The 21,025-nt window shown below is 36.7% G+C and overlaps 1 protein-coding gene and 1 pseudogene across 1 annotated transcript in view; both read right to left on the reverse strand.

Annotated features, from left to right (window-relative positions):
- The window catches only part of MTREX (Mtr4 exosome RNA helicase), a 106,470-nt gene that overhangs the window by 44,775 nt on the left and 40,670 nt on the right, over positions 1–21,025 (reverse strand). Inside the window, exons 16-18 of the mRNA XM_040453185.1 lie at positions 18,121–18,271; positions 6,790–6,962; positions 5,890–5,958 (exon numbers count right to left, since the gene is read on the reverse strand). Of these exons, the coding sequence (XP_040309119.1) occupies positions 5,890–5,958; positions 6,790–6,962; positions 18,121–18,271 (393 nt within the window). The remainder of the gene's footprint in view (positions 1–5,889; positions 5,959–6,789; positions 6,963–18,120; positions 18,272–21,025) is intronic.
- LOC121040734 (probable ATP-dependent RNA helicase DDX5) lies at positions 14,005–16,168 on the reverse strand (annotated as a pseudogene).

Consider the following 21,025-nt stretch of genomic DNA (forward strand, 5'->3'; position numbering starts at 1 on the left):
CAATTAAAAAAAAATAATAACATGAAGAGATGCTCAATGTCGCTCATCAGGGAAATACAAATCAAAACCACACTCAGATATCACCTCATGCCAGTCAGAGTGGCCAAAATGAACAAATCAGGAGACTATAGATGCTGGAGAGGATGTGGAGAAATGGGAACCCTCTTGCACTATTGGTGGGAATGCAAATTGGTGCAGCCACTCTGGAAAACAGTGTGGAGGTTCCTCAAAAAATTAAAAATAGACCTACCCTATGACCCAGCAATAGCACTGCTAGGAATTTACCCAAGGGATACGGGAGTACTGATGCATAGGGGCACTTGTACCCCAATGTTTATAGCAGCACTCTCAACAATAGCCAAATTATGGAAAGAGCCTAAATGTCCATCAACTGATGAATGGATAAAGAAATTGTGGCTTATATACACAATGGAATACTACGTGGCAATGAGAAAGAATGAAATATGGCCCTTTGTAGCAACGTGGATGGAACTGGAGAGTGTGATGCTAAGTGAAATAAGCCATACAGAGAAAGACAGATACCATATGTTTTCACTCTTATGCGGATCCTGAGAATCTTAACTGAAACCCATGGGGGAGGGGAAGGGGGAAAAAAAAAAGAGGTTAGAGTGGGAGAGAGCCAAAGCATAAGAGACTCTTAAAAACTGAGAACAAACAGGGCTGATGGGGGGTGGGAGGGAGGGGAGGGTGGGTGATGGGTATTCAGGAGGGCACCTTTTGGGATGAGCACTGGGTGTTGTATGGAAACCAATTTGACAATAAATTTCATATATTGAAAAAAATAAAAAATAAAAATAAATAAAAAAAAATAATACCAGTTCTTCAAAAACTCTTCAAAAAACAGAAGAGAAGGGGAACACTTTCAAACTCATTATGAGGTCAGCATTAATCTGTTACCAAACTCAAAGACATCAAAAGAAAACTAGACATATATCTCCTGTGAATGTGAATGCAGAAATCTTGTGCAATATACCAGCAAACTGAATCCAGCAACACATAAAAAAAATAATAATAATAATAATCCCCCTGGCAGGATTTACCCAAGAATCCAAAATTGGTTTAACAGGTGAAAACCAATTAATCTAATATACTGTTATCAGAATAAATACAAGATAGAATAAAAAATAACTCCATGATTATCTGAATAGGTACATAAAAAGCATTTGACAAAATACAACAATTTTTCATGATATAAACACTCGACAAACTAGGAACAGAAAGAAACTTCCTGAACTTGTTAAAGGACACTTACCAAAACCCAAAGCTAACATCATTGTTAATAGACAAGGCATGGACATTTTCCCTCTTAGGAAAACAACAAGCATATCTGCTCACTATTAATACAGTACTCAAGGGTTTAGACAGAATGATTAGGCAAAACAAAAACAAAACAAAAAGACCTAAAATGCATTCACACTGGGAAGAGGGAAGTAAAACCATCTCTATTTGCAGACACAACAGGGCCCTGTATACAGAAAATAAAGTGTATAATTCATACTCGAAAAACAATAAATTACTAATTAAAGAATACCTAAATAAGAGGGAAAATATGCTACGTTCATGATTGAAACACTTATTAAGATAGCAATATTCTCCAAACTGATCTATAGATTCATGTGCAAGCCATCTGAGAAACCCAGCTGACTTCTTTGTAAAAACTGACAAGCAGATAATCAAATTCATGAGGAATTTTAAGGATCCCAGAATAGCCAAAACAATCTTGAAAAAGAAGAACAAAGCTGGAGAACTCCTAAGTCTACTTTTTTGAAACTTAACTACAAAGATACGGTAAATGAAGACAATATGATACTGGCATTGGGACAGACACAGAGGTCAACAGAATGGAACTGAGAGTCCAGAAATAAACCTATGTCTATGATCATCTGAGGTTTGATAAGGATGACAAGATTATTTAAAGAGGAAAGAACTTCCCAACAACCAGGGTTAGGACAAGAATGGAGCTGGATCTTTACCTTATACCACATACAAAAATTAACTGAAAATGGATCAAGGGCCTAACTATAAGGGCTTAAACAATAAAATTCTTAGAAGAAAACACAGGGGTACATCTTCATGACCTTGATGTTGGCAGTAGTTTCTTTTTTTTGTTTGTTTTTTAATGTTTATTTATTTTTGAGAGAGAGCAGAGAGAGCGAACAAGAAGAGACGGGAGGTGGGAAGAGCAGGGTGTGTGTGGATAGAACAGAGGATCTGAAGCGAAGTCTGTGCTGACAGCAGAGCCTGATGTGGGACTTGAATTCATGAACCGTAAGGTCACGACCTGTGCCTAAGTCAGACACTTAACTGACTGAGCCACCAGGTGCCCCCTGGCCATAGTTTCTTATATAGGACACCAAAACCATGAGTAACAAGAAAAAAAAAATTGATTAACTGGATTACATCAAACTAAAACCTTTTGTGCTACAAAGGACACTAGCAAGAAAGTGAAGACAAGACAGAAAATGGGAGAAAAATATTTGGAAATCAAGTATCATAAAGAACTCGTAACTTAGAAATAAAAAGAAAACTCAATTTCAATTTGAGCAAAAGAGCTGAAGACATTTCTCCAAAGAATATACAAATGGCCAATAAGCACATAAAAAGAGGGGTGCCTGAGGGCTCAGTCGGGTGAGTGTCAACTTTGGCTCAGTTCATGATCTCGCAGGCTGTGGGTTTGAGCCCCGTCTCAGGCTCTATGATGATAGCCTGGAGCTTGGAGCCTGCTTCAGATCCTGTGTCTCCCTCCATCTCTGCCCCTTCCTTGCTTGCACTCTGCCTCTCTCTCTCTCAAAAATACATAAGCATTAAAAATAAATAAAAAATAAAATTTAAAAAAGCATACAGAAAGATTCTTGACAGTATTTAGTCATCATGGAAATACAAATCAAGACCACAACGAGATACCATTATACATCAAGAGTAATAAAAAGTCAGGTATTAAGGGTTGATGAAGATGTGAAGAAATCAAAACCCTCATACACTGCTACTGGCAATGTGAAATGGTGCAGACACTTGAGAAAACAACCTGGCAGTTCTTTAAATGGTCATACAGTACCCGTAGGACCCAGCAATTTCACACCCAAGAGAAACGAAAACATATGTCCACACAAAAACTTAGACATGGATGCTTACAGGCACATTATTCATAATAGCCCAAAGGTGGAAACAGTCCAAGGATAAACAAAACATAGTGTATCTGTACAATGGAATGCTATTCAATCATAAAAAGAAATGAAGTGCTGACATATCCAACATGCTTAAACCCTGAAGACATTATGCTAAGCCAGACACAAAAGACCACATACCACATGATGATTCAATTTAACGAAATTTTCAGAATAGGCAAATCTATAGAGAGCAGATCAGTAGTTGTTTAGGACTGAGGGTATGGGAAGATAGGGTGGGATGTGTAAATACTATCTCAATAAAACTGATGAAAAAAGAAACACATGCAATATGTAAACCCTGTAGTGAAAAAAAAAAAACAGCACTTCAGTACACTGTAGGTAAAAATATTCTGCCCTAGCAAATTCCCTTAAATACAGACAAGTTATGGAATGAATAAACTGGCAACGGCTTTTCCATCATGAATTATGTAAGTATGAATGGAACCACAACATTTAGCATTTACTGCCACACTTTCCAATGTACACAGAAAACAGAACTTAACAGCTGTGAGAAGTTTCAATAAAGACTACCATCCTTTAAAGTGCTTCTCAAGGAAAATCTTATCTATGTTACTAATAATTATTCCTAAAGAAAATAATGCGTGTGTGTATGGAAAGGAGAAGAGGTAGGCAAGCATTTAATAGTTTCTCATGGCTAAAGATAGTGAAATAGAAAATATAAAAGGCTCTAAGTCAGAGCTAGTCACAACTCAAATGAATAATACCGACGCAATCTTTGTCAAGGTTAAAATCCCAAGCTTCACTTCATTATGTGTTTTTAAAAAAGGGGAAGGACAGAATGAAAGAGGCAACTTTATCCAGTTTAATACTGTTAGACTCAATAAAGCCAACTTTTTTTGAAACCTTACCATCACTAACACTCCCCCCAACTTCCCACACAAGTCTGTCCATTTTGGTTCCTCAGTCTCCACCATGTGAACCCTTCTATTACCATCCTCCTTCTGACTCACTCCCGAAAGAGTAAGAGTCTCCTTAAATTGACAAACCTGCGTCTACGATGCTATCTCTTCCAGTATCCTTCAAACACTGTAACAATACAGAAACTTCTGATCAGATCAATCCCTCCCTCAAAAATAAACATTAAAAAAACACCCAAACTAAATGCAAGCAAACCAATCAGCCAACCAACTCATCTTCAAACATATGTTCTACCATTGTTTTCACATGTTTAGATTGAGACCCAATACACTCAAATGTATATTTTAACTATTTTCCATGATTAACTTCAATACTTTTAAAAATTTTACTCTTTAACTGAAATGTTCTGGGCCTGCTGCACATCGCTGCTCCTCCAGTGGTAAATATTCATTAAATGAATACTACTCTTTCTTCAAGGTTCCTTTGAAAGTTTAAATTATCTTCCTAATTAGATGCTATCTCTAATAGCTCAGACATAATTTCTTCTTCCTCTGTGCTACAAATGCACTTTACTTACATCTTTACTAAAATACTTATACTATCCTGCCTTTTATTTTAATTATCTGCTTTCTGCTGTTCACCAAAAGATGTAAGCACAGAGATTTTGCATGTGGCCAATGAATGCTTATTAAATGGGGATCCAAGTGTGACAATACTTAAAAAACAAATCTTATAATTACTAATGAAGATGGTGATTTATCAAAATGGTAAAAACAAACTGAATATCCTTAAGAAGTTCATCTCGCGGTCCGTAAGTTCGAGCCCCGCGTCAGGCTCTGGGCTGATGGCTCAGAGCCTGGAGCCTGTTTCCGATTCTGTGTCTCCCTCTCTCTCTGCCCCTCCCCCATTCATGCTCTGTCTCTCTCTGTCCCAAAAATAAATAAACGTTGGAAAAAAAAAAAAATTTAAAAAGAAGTTCTTCAATAGGATTAATCACAGATCACTCACAACCCATTACCCATTACCAACCCATGAACTTAATTGTTTCTCCAAAACAAATGCTTCAGTATCTCCAAATTCATTTACATTTATGAGGAATAACTTCCAATCCGAAAGCTTAATTCCTACATGTTTTATTCATAGGTGGGAAAAAGAAGTTAATGACAACAAAATCATAATGGTAAACCTCATGAAAATGCAGATACCATCTTATGAAAACTATTCATTTTTAAAAATAAGGAAAAATATACATGGAAACACAAAATATCTTGCCTGAGGTTACACACTGACAGAAAATATAACAGACGGAATGGCTAACTTAATTTCAAGACAGTCACTCACGTAACAAGTTAACAAAATCTTCCTTGATTTTATATACAAATAATCTTTCCAAAATATTTATATAAATAATGACCAAAGTAAACTTCATTACTGTCTTCCTTTAGAGGGAATAAGTAAATCTAGCTCTTCTAATACCTTTTCTTCAAATCTCTATTATATACCTGAATCAAAATTCTAATTTTCAGTGTCAGAAGATAATTTTTTTCTAATATTCAGTTTAGAGAGTAAAATTATAAAAAGTACTAATGAATTCAGAGAAGACATGCATACTGTAATGAAATTAAAATCTGTGGTTGTTAGGAAAACAACCACAGCACTTTAAGGATAAAATTTAAGATAATTCAAAACCTTAATTCCTCATGGTAGAATTTAATACAGCTTCTCTTAAAGTAATGCTATCTCTACTTTGATCAATTTCATGAGTCTGAAAAAACTTCACGAAAAATTTATATATGATTCTACCTTAAGGGAAATGGCTTACCTTGACATTTGACTTTTTGGAGAAATTTACCACTACTCCCCAGCCAAAATCATCTCCTTCATTCTTTACCTAAAAAGAAAAGGAAGCAAGTAAACACGAACATTTATGTCAAAAGGCAATTGTAGACTTCCATGCCCATGTTATATATGGCCTATATAAGGCTAAGAAAACTTTGAGTTTTCCTGGTAAAATATCTGTTGAAAGATCACTATTAAACATAAGTAAAAAGATTATTAGCCTTAAAGAAAGAAATGACCACCAAATTTCACAGGCCTCTAGAATAGCAATAGGAATCTCTCAACTGGCAATCAAATTTTTAAAATGATATGATGCAATGTTCTGAAAATATCTGAAATCTTTCTATATTTTATAGCTAATGACTTCAACCAGTTCTTAAAACTACCTACAAAACCGCTTCTATTTTTTGATTACTGGAAATATTTTATTTCCAAAAGTGTCTACTTCAATTTATATCCCCCAAGATGAAAATCAGTGTAGATTAAAAGGTCTTCACCCATGACCCTACCCCCAATCAATCCCATGTGAAATGTGTAAAAACAACATAATTAATATAGATCAAGTCTTGTAGCAGGAAGCATTTCTACAAGAAAAAAAAAAAATTAAGGGGCGCCTGGGTGGCTCAGTCGGTTGAGTGTCTGACTTAGGCTCAGGTCACGATCTTGCAGTTCAGTTCATGAGTTTGAGCCCTGTGTCAGGCTCTGTGCTGACAGTTCAGTGCCTGAAGCCTACTTCGGATTCTATGTCTCCCTCTCTCTCTGTCCCTCTGCCACCCCTCTCAAGAAGTAAACACTAAAAAATTAAAAACAAAAAATTAAAATCTTGATCCAAGAAATATTAAATACTGAAACATCCAAATAATTTATAAAAAAAATGACATACCTTTACCAAACGACCTGGCTGTAGAAATGGTAAGCAGTATTTTGGTTTGTGAATATATTCTTCAATTTCTTTACCCAGTTTGGCAAGCTGCTGTCTAATCTTATAATAGATGACAACACTTTCCTCATTTGGTATTACTATTTTATTATACTGTTCTTCTGAGTTCTTTACCTCTGTAAATAAAACACATACAAAATATTTAAAAAATATACTTCCATAAATTTTATAAAAGATACCTCTGTTTTCCTACTACAAATGTGGAAAAGAAAGTCAGCCTGCATTGATAACTGTAAGTCATCCTGTGTATTTTCTCCTTTCTACATTAAGGTGCCACATTAAAGTTCCTCAACTCACTAACTGTCAATCCTCAAAGTGAGTCTGAATTGGCAGACATGTGACAAACTGTTTCACTCCTATGGATGTGGGAAGGGGGTTACTTATACTAGGCCTATCCTGCTCAATACAGCACTGTCCTGTAAAACTTTCTGTGATGGTAGAAATGTACTTTGTCAGCCTTTTCCAATATATTGCCAGCAGACACTAGTCATATGTGGCTATTTAAATTAAAATTAATTCAAAATTAAATATTTAGTTCCTCAATAGCACTAGCACCATTTCAAATTCTCAACTGCCATATGCGGTTACTGACTGACTTCTGTACTTGAATAGCACAGATATAGAACATTTCCACCACTGTGTAAAGTCCCACTGGATAGAACTATTTTGGATCTTTTAAATAATATGCTGCTTTCACTTTCAGCAAGAATCCAGTCTGCTACTGACATCAGACTTTTACCACCACCAGGGTGTAGGTCGCTAAAACTGAGGACTGGCAATTCAACTACATTTCTTTCTCTACTGAGTCAGTGGCCAAAACAGAGGCCCCTTTCCAGAAGTGTCCTGTTAATCTAACCATCTGATACCATTCCCTGCTCTGATTCTTGCACCTAGTGCTGACTTCCCTTCTTCACTCATTTCATTACACCTCCATCCCATTGTGAACAAACACTATTTCAACTGGGGTAAAATACACAAACCATAAAACTCACCATTAATACATTTACTACATTCACAACATATGCAACTATCACCACCATTCACTTCTAGAATATTTTCACTCCTCCAAATGGAAACTCCATACTCATTAAGTAAACACTCCTCATTCCCTCCTTCCCTTAATCCTTGACAACCTTTCTGTCTATATGGATTCTAGATATTTCACATATATGTAATCACATATATGTGCCCTTAGTGTTTGGCCTCCCTCACTGAGCAGGTTTTCAAGGTTTAACCACACTGTAGCACAGCATGTATCAGTACTTCACTCCTTTTTATGACTGAATATTATTCCACTATATGAGTATACCATTTTGGTGATCTGTTTATCAGTTGATGGACATTTGGATTATTTCCACCTTTTGGCTACTGTGAATAGTGTTGTCATGAACATTCATGCACAAGTTTTTGTTTGAAAATACTTTTCTGTTTTTGGTTATATACCCAAGAGTGCAAGTGTTGGATATTAAAATAATTCTATATTTAACTTGTTGAGTAAGTGAACTATTTTCCACAATTACCATACCGTTTTGTTAATTATCTTAAAAAACAAAACAAAACAAAACAAACGGGGCACCTGGGTGGCTCAGTTGGTTAAGCATCTGCTTCAGGTCGGGTCATGATCTCACAGTTCATAGTTCAAGCCCCATGTTAAGCTCTGTGCTGACAGCTCAGAGCCTGCAGGCTGCTTCAGATTCTGTCTCTCTCTGCCCCTCCCCTGCTCACACACACTCTCTCTCTCAAATATAAATAAAACACTAAAAACAATTTAAAAAACAAAAAAACCCAAAACCTATCCTCGTGAGTGTGAAGTGGCATCTCTATGTGGTTATGACTGGCATTTACCTAATAACTAATGACATTGAGCATCTTTTTGTGTGCTTGTTGGCTAATGGTTTATCCTCTTTGTGGAAAAATGTCTATTCAAACATTCTGTACATTTAAAAATTACATTATTTGTCTTTTCTGTTTGTGAGTTATTGAAAGTTCTTTACATATTCTGGATATTAGACCCTTATGAGATATGTGATTTGCAAATTATTTTCTCCCATTCTGTAGACTTTACTTTTTACTTTATTTACTAGTGGGGTCTATGAAAGCATAAAAGTTTTTAATTTTGATGAAATCAAAATTTATTCACTTTTCCTTTTGTTGCTTCCACTTTCATTGTCTTATATAAGAAATGACTGCCAAATACAAGGTTATGGGGGTTTATATCTATGTTTTCTTCTAAGAGTTTTATGGTTTCAGCTCTTCGTTCAGGACTTTCATTTAATTGTAGTTAATTTTTGTATATGGTGCGTCTGTTTCATTTTTTAAATGTTTGTTTATTTTTGAGAGAGACAGAACGCAAGCAAGGGAGGGGCAGAGAGAGAGAGACACAGAATCTGAAGCAGTCTCCAGGTTCTGAGCTGTCAGCACAGAGCCCGACACGGGGCTCAAACTCACAAACCATAAGATCATGACCTGAACCGAAGTCAGATGCTTAACCGACTCAGGTACCCAGGCGCCCCTCATTTTTTACCTGTGGCTATCCCACTGCTCCAAGAGCATGTGTTAAAAATCAAATGATGAACAAACTGAGGGTTGATGGGGGGTGGGAGGGAGGGGAGGGTGGGTGATGGGTATTGAGGAGGGCACCTTTTGGGATGAGCACTGGGTGTTGTATGGAAACCAATTTGACAATAAATTCCATATATTGAAAAAAAAAGTGAGTCTATTTAAAAACCTAAGTTTTGTTTGTTTTGTTGTTTTTCAAAAAAAAAAAAAAGAAAAAAGAAAATCAACTGATGACAGGTGTATGGATTTACTTCTAGACTCTCAATTCTATTCCATTGATCAAACTCTCTATGTAATCTGCATGTTTTAATTTCTTTATCCACAAAGTGAAGATAACAAGAGCACCCATTCTCCACAAGACTATAATTAGAGATTAACTGACAAAAGATACGGGAGGAACTTAGCTAAGAGTATAGCACACAGTACATACTCAGGGAGGATATTACAAGTTTCATTATTATTTTTATTATCATCTTCAGCATTCTCACAGACTGTTCCCTCAAATTTCTGGTCTTCTGCATTTCCTTAGGCATAATACATCATCTTAAGTTATTTTTAAATAAACTGCATGGCTTCTTATAAGAACTGTATACATTCAATGAAGACTAGAAGCAATTCTTACCACATATATGGCAATAAATATTATTTATAAAACTATAAAAGAATATTTCACAGACTAAAGTGAATAAGCAGTTTTATAAGGGGCAGGGGGCGCCTAGATGGCTGAGTCAGTTAAACATCTGACTCCTGATTTCAGCTCAGTTTGTGGTCTCACAGTTCATGAGTTCGAGCCCCAGGTGAGGCTCCACACTGACCATGCAGAACCTGCTAGGATTCTCTCTCTCTCTGTCTCTGTCTCTGTCTCTCTCTCTCGCAGCCTCCACACTGACCATGCAGAGCCTGCTTGGGATTCTCTCTCTGTCTGGTCACCTTCCCTCTCTCCCTCTCAAAAATGATAGACTTAAAAAAAAAAAAGAAATTTTGTAAGGAAAACTAAACAGAAATGTTAATCCTGCTGCCCCATTTAAAGTTACAAAGTAACACTGGTAGGCATCAATGAAACACTAAGCACTGACAGAATTTGTTTATGGAGACAATAGAGGATTAAATATTGTTCCCCATCCTCCACTCCAAATCACTTTTGTGCTCAGACCACTTAACTAATGAATCAAAAGTCTGAGACATTTTAAGAAGTCACATGCATTTTGTATCTAAGATTCTAATTACAGCCGTACAGAACTTTGTAAGTGTAGAGAAACCTGAGTATAAAAAGCTGGTTTTTGGGGCGCCTGGGTGGCGCAGTCGGTTAAGCGTCCGACTTCAGCCAGGTCACGATCTCGCGGTCCGTGAGTTCGAGCCCCGCGTCAGGCTCTGGGCTGATGGCTCAGAGCCTGGAGCCTGTTTCCGATTCTGTGTCTCCCTCTCTCTCTGCCCCTCCCCCGTTCATGCTCTGTCTCTCTCTGTCCCCCAAAAAATAAATAAAAGTTGAAAAAAAAAAACTTAAAAAAAAATAAAATAAAATAAAAGGCTGGTTTTACTACAGTGTAGCACCATAGGAAAGCCTGAGTATCTTAGGAAACAGCATGTGACAGATATTCTCATAAACTGTTAAGACAGTTAGCAACCAATTTCCTCCTTTTGAGGGAGAGGCAAGGTGGTGGTTCCAAAAATATATTAATATCCTATAATATGTGCACAGATATAGACCTGGGAGTGATGGGGAAATGGACTGCTATTCCCAGTATTGAGCAAATTTTCTAAAAGATTAAAGTTTAAATGGCTTTACTGATCTGTATAGCAATGCTATCAGTAATTAAAACTACTAAATGATCACTTAACATAAATTATCTCATTTAATTCTTATGAACTGGATGAATTAGATATTATCCAAGTGGCTGATATGAGCAAACTTAAGGCTCAGATAATCTTGAATCAAACCCATATTTAACTTCACAACTCTTGCTATTAACCATTGCGTTATCTATTAATGACACTAAACAAAAGATTAAAATTGATTTAGCATTTTGCCTTTCAGTATAAGAACAGTGAAATCCTAGAAGTTTTTCTCTATAGCCCACTGGAAAATCTAATGTGGACTCAGTAAATCAAAATGAAAAACATCTCATGTATGCCAGCCATCTAAGTTTGCAAACCACAAGAAGGTATAAAGATTAATTCTATACTTCAAAGACAACAGTCTCCATTTTCATTTGGATATATTTAATATGATGAAAATAATACCAGCTCTCTTGAAAAGGTTCTAGCAGTATCAATAGCAAAAGGAATTATACCCTTCTTAGTAATAACTGAAAATGAGAACAAACTGCATTTAAGATGTATTCTGCAATTTTAAAGCACACAGCATAGCCTTTATCACCTAAAACCATCTTCTACACCAACATGACTCTTGGGTCATACCACTCAGTCCTGCAGACTGTAGCAAAGGTGGTACAATTCTATCATCAATTCTTTTTCAGTACTTAAATTTCTACCTCTTTCACATTAAACTTTTCTACTCAACACTTAATCTTTTTATTAGTATCAAAAGGTCAGAAAAAAAGAGGTCTTTCTCCTTTAAAAACATAGGTAGGGAAAGCAGGGATAATTCAAGTACAGGAAGAATCCAGTGTATGTATAGTAGCAATACCAGGAGTTGAAGATTATGTTATTTACAATCCCTTTAAAAGGCAAGTCAGTCAGAACCACCCTGAAAATAACAGCAGCTAGGGCTCAGAGAGACAGAGAACAGGGGATTGAGAAATGATGGTAATGTTTAAGTTCACGGAGTAGGTAGCAGAGACTTTGTCAAAGTCATATTTAATAATCTGAGTCCAGTGAGAAGTCATAAAAAGGGGTTTAAATAAATGGGAAAATACTGAGTTCTCACTCTATCCCCCACCATATCTGGCATACTTTCTAAGGAATTATAAAAGAATAATATAAAGTGAAATTAAAAAGAATTTGCTGGTTGTTAGAATACAGTATTTTTATAAAGAAAAAACATGAAAGGTTGGTGCACCAATGTGCCTCCTATTTCTCTTGGTTATTCAGTAACTAAACCAATCTAACGAATGGCTGTGTATGTGTGTAAATAATTATCCCATTCATGCATGACCTAGCGGTAACTGCTTAGTAGGAATATTTAAAAAAAAATCTTTTATGTTTATTTATGAGAGAGAAGGAGAGACAGAGCATGAGTGGGGGAGGGGCAGAGAGACAGGAAGACACAGAATCCGAAGCAGGCTCCAGGCTCTGAGTTGTCAGCACAGACCCTAATTTGGGCTCGAACCCATGAACCATGAGATCATGACCTGAGGCAAGGTCGGACACTTAACTGACTGAGCCACCCAGGCACCCCAGTAGGAATATTTTAAAGTTTAATTCTTTTTATTTAAAATATTAAGCTGGCTTGTAACCATATATGTGTTTCAAAGGCAGCATCGGAAATTTCTACATATGAAGCAAAATTAATGAATGTCCTAATCTGATAAAAATACTTCCTTAATTTACATCCAAATCCACAATGTACTTAAATCTTACTGATACTGTTTTTTTATTCTATTATTATATATAATTACTTTGCAGGAGAAAGATTTATAACCCCTTTAAAAATATGCTTCCTTGACAAAAGAGAATCATTATTCTCTTTGCTAAGGTCATAATTATTCACCAAGACAAATGGCATCAAATACTTAACAAGAAAATAATAAATATAATCTGAAATTACATACATTTGCCATTAATTTTATAAGGTGTATTTTAAAAATTCAAGTTTTGTTTGTGGTATTTAAAGTAAAGGTAAGTCTTAAAACCAGCCAGCTCAGGGGCACCTGAATGGCTCAGTTGGTTGGGCATCTGACTTCAGCTCAGGTTGTGATCTCAAAATTTTGAGGGGGATCTCTCTCCCCCTCAAAATAAATAAACATTAAAAAACTTTCCCAAAAAATAAAAAATAAAAAACCATCCAGCTCAAGTTTCTTTAATCACCTTTTTTTCAGCCTTGTATTTTTCAGAGAAGTTACTGAATCTATTCTTACCACATTAAAAAAAGAATGACCTATGACTTAATAAAAACAGCTTAGCTTAGCAGCACGAGTCCAAGATTCTAATCCTAATTACGCCACCAATCAAACGTATACCCACAGATATTGAGTTAAACTTCCCTAGACCTTTATGTATTCTTAGGCCTTTATTTTTTTTTTCAGTCTTCAAATATTTTCATTACAAGGTCATGTGTTGCCTTCATTTATTTTATTTCTAATTACTGTACATTTACTTTTATGAAAACAAAGCCTGCATTTTCTAATACAAAAAAAAAAAAAAAACCCTAAAAATTGTTTCAGGAATGCAGAGAAATATCCAACTTACACAGTGAAAATGTACACCATAAATACTGCTGCAGTGCAGTCATATCTGCATTTCCCTTATTTATTAATTATCTTGTCTGGGATGTCTGGGTGGCTCAGTCTGTTAAGCGCCTGACTCTGGATTTCGGCTAAGAGTCACTGTGGATTTCTCACAGTTCAGGAGACTGAGCCCCCACATTAGGCTCTGAGCTGTCAGCACAGAGTCTGCTTGGGATTTTCTCTTTCTGCCCCTTCTCCACTTACACACGCCTGTGTGCTCTTTCTCTGCATAAATAAATACATAGTTTTAAAAAACTATCTTGTCTGAAAACATAGAATATAAAGAACAATTACGAAAAACAGACATTTACAGATACTTCTAAAGTATTACTCAGAATAATCTGTTGGCACTGGATAGCCAATCATAGCACAGCCACAGTAGCAGGATACGCATATGCCCTTTGGTTCATACCACTGTGCATTATTTGGAATATTACTTCCATATTGCTAAGTGCTATCATAACCATTCTGGTAAGTGCCCATTGGATTACCAGTCCTAAAACTGGTAAAGAGACACAAAATTACTTCCAAAGTTCCCACAGATGTTAACTGCAGCACTATAAATACCATTCTGACTTTTTGCCACAAAATCTCTTAAGCAGACTACAGTAACCTCTGTCCTAATTTTACTTCTCTCTAAAGGTATTAAATCCACAACTTTTGCCCAGAGAGTATCTGTCCCAACGGTGATCCTTCATGCCTCCTCTACTCCTGGAACAACCAGAATCTCTGTCTTCAAACAACAGAAGCAAACTGGGAATAAGTGCTCTTGATTAGATTGAGGAAGCACAGACATAAGGTCACTCACTTGCTTTATTTTATTAGGTGTAAAAAAAAGTGTATGCTGTGCCTGTTTTGTGCTGTGTACTACGAGCAGCTCTTCCAATTTAATGAACTCCTTTGAGGAGTTAGGGTAGTCATATCCAATGACAAATTTCACATCTTCCACATCTAGCCCTCTGGAGGTGACATCTGTAGCAACCAGAATAGGAGCTTTTCCATGTCTGAATTCATTTAGAACCCAGTCATACTCCTGTTGACCCTTGTCACTATGGATACCCATGCTGGGACACCCATCTCTCATTTATCTAGTAAGCTCATCGCATCTTTTTTTGGTTTCAACAACAACAAAAATGGTCTTATTGTACTCCTTTCTCATGATCTCTTCTATTAGACGAGTAAGTTTTTCATCCTTTTCTGCATCATGACACACACCTACAATGTGAAGAATGTTGTGGTTTGCACTCAGTCCTAGTGCACTAATGTTTATATGAATGTAGTTCTTTAAGAGAATCTTTAACATGCTGTCTTACTTCTTTGGGCCAAGTCACACTCCACATTAGGGTTTGCCTGTCAGGTCCTATCTGATCCACAATCTTCCTTATTTGGGGCTCGAAGCCCCTATAAGCATTCCATCTACTTCATCAAGGACAAGGTAGGTGGTTCTTGTCTGACTGGTTTTCCACACTCTAAATAAAGTCTTCCAGGTAATGCAATACAGATTTCCACACCTCTCTCCAAATCACAAATATGTGGTCCCTGAGGAGCACCACCATAGATGCAAGTGGGCTTCCACTGACATGCTCTACAGTATTCAGCAGCTACTTGCTGTACATGTTAGGCCAGTTCTCAAGTTGGTGCCAGCACCAAGCAAACAAACCCATCACCTCTCTTTAGGAATGGCTGATGGATGTGGAGGACAGCAGGCAGCAAATAAGACAATGTTTTCCTGGATCCAGTCTGTGCTGCTCCAACCATATCCAATCCACTTGGAGTTAGGATCTATCAATGACCTTGTAACAGCAGCATGTTCAATAAAATTTGATCTTACAATGACAAACATTACATTTGCAGGCAAGTTTGCCTCATAAAAATTCTGAACGGACTTTGGGCACTTGTGACCTCTAACTGCAATTTGTAATTTCCTTATGCCTTCTATATGTTTCCATCTCTTGTACAGTGTGCCTCGCCAAACCTCACTAAAAATTTATCTCAAATTTGGGCGGCTCATTAAGATCCCACTTCTTTTTTTGACTAGTTTTCCCCCAGAATTTCCAAACTTCTTTCCAGATAGATGCCCTGCCCTACTTCCCTCAAATCAAAGTGCACCAAACCTGTGGGTTTCTACTACTTGTTCACTGGCTGGTGACAAATATTGTTTTACAGTGATAGTCATTTTGTAAGACAATATTTGGAAAGTTATTTCCTCAGTATCTCTGGTTAAGGACATGGAATGGTATCATCCAAAACCAGATCTGCTTTGTTTGTGGCCATCAACTGGGGTTGCTGGGGACAGGACAAACAAAGGTATCTGGGGGCTCAATCTTCCAGTGATTGGCGAATGACTGGTCCCCCATGGCTGGTAAAGTCTAATCAGAATCTGAAGGGAAAGCCATGGCACTTAGCAATAAAGATACGGGGATTCAGGGAGAAGGGAGTGCTAGGTCTTTAAAACAACTTGTAAAATGATCACAAAGCTCCTTCCAGTTTTACAGTTTGTAATGAAGAACCCTCTCTTAAGACCTGAAAAATTAACATAAGAAGAAATAACTATGATCTATCATCCATGTAAAGGAAAGAAAAGAAAGAAAAAATAAATTAACACAGTTGGATGTTTTAAGCCTTTTTCCTTTAAGGCACATTATTAAAATTCATTTACTTTTGGCTACATAAAAATTGAACTGATATAAAAGTATCTCAAATTTGCCTTTATTGTTAAATGTATCATAGCACATTTATAAAATGGAAATGTTATGTAGTTATAAATATCATACTTTCAAAAAATACTGGAAATTAAATTTTAAAAAGCCAGAGCTGGTAATGAATGTAAAGTATTGACACAAAGCCAAGGCATAAGGTAAATATTTAACAAAAGGTACTAAATGTAAATACCATTGTTACTTTTATAAAAACTGTATATAGTCATCTTCCTCCTTATCCACAGTTTTGCTTTCTGTGGTTTCAGTTACTTGTGTTCAAATGCATTCTATAAACAGATGATCTGTCAGAAGGTCAATAGTAGCCTGACACTACATCACAATGCCTATGTCATTTACCTCACTTCGCCTCATCAGGTAGGCATTTTATCATCACAAGAAAGGTGTGTACAGTATAATAAGATATTTTGGGGGTGGGGCGTGGGAGGTTGGGAGGGAGGGACAGAGAGAGACAAAGAGAGACAGAGACAGAGAGAGAGAGAGACCTTATTCACGTAACCTTTATTACAATATATTGTTACAACTCTGTGGTTTCAGGTATCCTGTGGGAATCTTGGAACACATAACAACCATGGTTAAGGAAGAACTAATGTACTTAATCCCACTTAAAAAAAAACATTTGTGGGGCGCCTGGGTGGCGCAGTCGGTTAAGCGTCCGACTTCAGCCAGGTCACGATCTCGCGGTCCGTGAGTTCGAGCCCCGCGTCAGGCTCTGGGCTGATGGCTCAGAGCCTGGAACCTGTTTCCGATTCTGTGTCTCCCTCTCTCTCTGCCCCTCCCCCGTTCATGCTCTGTCTCTCTCTATCCCAAAAATAAATAAACGTTGAAAAAAAAAAAAAAAACATTTGTATGAGAAAGAAAAAAACTTTGAAGAACTACAAAGTGTTGTGGCTGACTCTGTAGGAGGTTACAAGTGATTTTAACTTTCCTCTTTATCTTCTGCTCAATTTTCTGGGGGCTTTTTCTTTATGACTATGTATTATTTTTGTAAGATCTACCCAAAACAGTATTTTCAATCTTTGCCTCTGTTTTGGATTTTAATCAGCTCTGATGATCAGCCAAAATATCCTCTAAGAATCAATTCTACTTGAAAAGAGCTACCACAGAACACTTAGTTTCTGAACTTCAGAAAGCATTATCATAATAGGAGCTAGAAATTAAAAAGGCTGAACTCAAATCCCAGTTGAAGTATTAAATTTCCTTAATCATTTATAAACTTGTGCTGTGGCACTCTTTTATATTGAGAAAACATACAAGGGCAAGGCTAATACACACATGCTTCTTACAGGTCAAATTTTAATATACCAGGCTTTTTGTTGTATCATTATTCATCAACATGAGCTATAACGTAATATGACTATAACACTCAATTATATTAAATTTGAACCAACTATAAAGGTATTCTGACAGTTTTCTTACTTTTATTTTAAAATGTTCTAGTTGGTTATAATAATCAGATTGTAGTACTCACTTTATGTAAAAACCAAGATATAGCTAACCAGAAAATAAACAATGGCCTAGCAGCCAATAATGCAGTAATTATGCTATTACTCTACTAGCTAAATAGACTGTTACAGTAATTTTATACTTACTCTCTACTACTCCTGGAATTGCTCTATAATGTTGAAACTGGTAAAAGGATTTTTCCAACATGTACTCAGGATTAATTTCTTCTACACGTAGCAAGTTCAATACCATGTTGTAGGTCAAATGGAAAGCACTATTTAGAGGATCAGCTGAGCCCTAAGAGGAAAAAAAAATGTCAATGTTGTAACTTTTTCAAATAAATTTATACAGATGCCAATTAAACTGCTTAACAATTTAATCCATGTTAAGGAATACTATAGAAATGTATTAAGTTATTTCCTTTAAATGACCAACACAAAGTGATTAAACAGTTGAGATTTGGGAAAGAGAAGGGGGAAAAAATCCACTGACTAGGAACAACAGTTCTTAATTTTTTTTTTAATGTTTATTTATTTTTGAATGAGAGAGATAGGAGAGTGTAAGCAGGGGAGAGGCAGAGAGAGAGGGAGACACAGAATCTGAAGCAGGCTCCACGCTCTGAGCTGTCTGCACAGAGCCCAACACGGGACTCAAACTACAAGACGTGAGAATATGACCTGAGAGCCAAGGTTGGATGCTCAACCGACTAAGCCAACTAGGCACCCCAACAGCAGTTCTTAAAATACTGTTCTTGGGGCATCTGGGTGGCTCAGCCGGTTAAGCGTCCGATTTCGGCTCAGGTTATGATCTCACGGTCCGTGAGTTCGAGCCCTGCGCCAGGCTCTGTGCTGACCACTTGGAGCCTGGAGCCTGTTTCGGATTCTGTGTCTCCCTCTCTCTCTGACCCTCCCCCTTTCATGCTCTGTCTCTGTCTCAAAAATAAATAAACGTTAAAATTAAAAAAAAAAAAAACTGTTCTTAAAAGCCATGTATGTTTAGCTTTCTGCCTTCTAGGCACTTCATAAGGTTACACTTTCTGGACTCCTGGTGTGTGGGCCAATAAATTGTAGTGATGTGTCACTTTCTGGCCAAGTATTTAATTGCTGGTGTTAAAATCCATCTTTTTCCTTCCCGAATTGGAGTTAGTAGACACTGTGCTATTGAGCCATATACTGCTCGCTATTCACTTTCTGTTCTATGTATATATGTAAATAGATTCACCAAGTTTAAAAATGACCACATCTACGAAGCATTTGCCAATCACTATACTAATCACTTTCAATAATAAGTTTTCAATTCACAATATTCCTAACAAAACCAATTTACTGTCTTAATTTTAAACAAGAAACAGGTTCAGAGATGTGAAGAAACTTGCTCAAGCTAAAGAGGTAGGAGGATCCATCTTATGGAGTCTGTGGGCTAAAATCCTCCTAGAGGGCAAATTAAATTGCAACTTATTTCACATCTCTATCTTTTCAATATTCAATATTCACATTACTAAAATTATAGGAACCCTCAAATATTGATCAAGTATTTCTCAACATTTACATATTTAATTTGACCAGCCAAATTATAAAATTTTTAAATCATGTATCAACAGAAAGCCTAATAAAAGGGTCACCTAAACTTTAACCTGGAACAACGGTAGCCAATACTAAGTAGTTTTTTAAGCATTATTTTACATTTATTTATTTTTGAGAGACAGAGAGAGATACAGCACTAGTCAGGGAGGGATAGAGAGAGAGGGAGACACAGAATCTGAAGCAGGCTCCAGGCTCCGAGCTGTCAGCACAGAGCCCGACTCAGGGCTTGAACTCACAAACCGTGAGATCATGACCTGAGCTGAAGTCAGACGCTTAACTAACTGAGCCACCCAGGCTCCCCTTAAGGATTATTTCAGTTGACAAGTTGCTCACTGAAAGGTAGTACGATTAAGAGAGCTACATATCAATTTTCCAAAGCAGATTTGTAATACTACCTTCCGAATGGTATTCTACTTCTAATGATTTCTGAAGTTGTAGAGTGCATGGTTCATTCAGGCAAGGAGTATAGAAAATTGCCACTCTATTTTTGCTTTTTGAACTATAATAGTGGAAGATAGAAGAAAATGCATAAACATGGGTCTTTCCACTTCTTCAAAAAAGGTCCATAAGAAATCACATACTCAAGGTATGTTCTTCCTAAAGTTCCAAAAGCTTTGAAAAACCAGAAAATAAATTTCATCTTCCTAAGCCGTTAACAACATAATTCAGGTTGAAATGAACACACAACTGTTTATAAGCAGAAAGCCTGGATAGTCTCTTACAAAAAGCACAATATGTTCTGTAAGAAACCATTAAGTTGAAATTTCATTTCAGAAATTATGGAATATATATGTTTTTGTGATTATACTGGAGAAATGTAAAGGATCTCTTAACTGCTGAAGAATAAAAGATACATTCACTAGTCTTTCTGGATATTATACACACACTTTCTGTCTGACCCAACTTTTCATTTAAGAAAACATTATAATGAAGTTTTTTTTTTTTTTTTTTTGTAGCTCACATCAAGTATATACAAAAAGAACAAGCTCCTGTCTTATGTCAAATTCTATCTGAACTAATAGATAAAAACTCTGACCATAAATAAGAAGCAACAGATGGAGGGGAACCCGGCTGGCTCAATCAGTAAAGTATATAACTCTTGATCTGGGGGTCATGAGTTCAAGCCCACGTTAGGTATAGAGATTAATAAATATACTTAAAAAAAAAAAAAAGGCAACGGGGCACCTGGGTGGCTCAGTTAAGCATCCAACTTCAGACCCCGATCAGGGTCATGATCTCCTGGTTTGTGGGTTCAAGCCCTGCATCCAGCTCTGTGCGGACAGCTCAGAGCCTGGAGCCTGCTTTGGATTATGTCTCCCTCTCGGCCCCTCCCTTGTTCACACTCTGTCTCTCTCTCTGTCAAAAATAAATAAACATTAAAAAATAAACATAATAAAATAAAAAGTTTTAAAGGGCAATGGATATGAAGGTATTAGATAAACAAAAAGAGGACACTGTAACAAGAGCC

Source organism: Herpailurus yagouaroundi, unplaced genomic scaffold (genome assembly GCF_014898765.1).
Source record: "Herpailurus yagouaroundi ecotype Mexico unplaced genomic scaffold, PumYag 29, whole genome shotgun sequence".
NCBI classification, from domain to species: domain Eukaryota; kingdom Metazoa; phylum Chordata; class Mammalia; order Carnivora; family Felidae; genus Herpailurus; species Herpailurus yagouaroundi.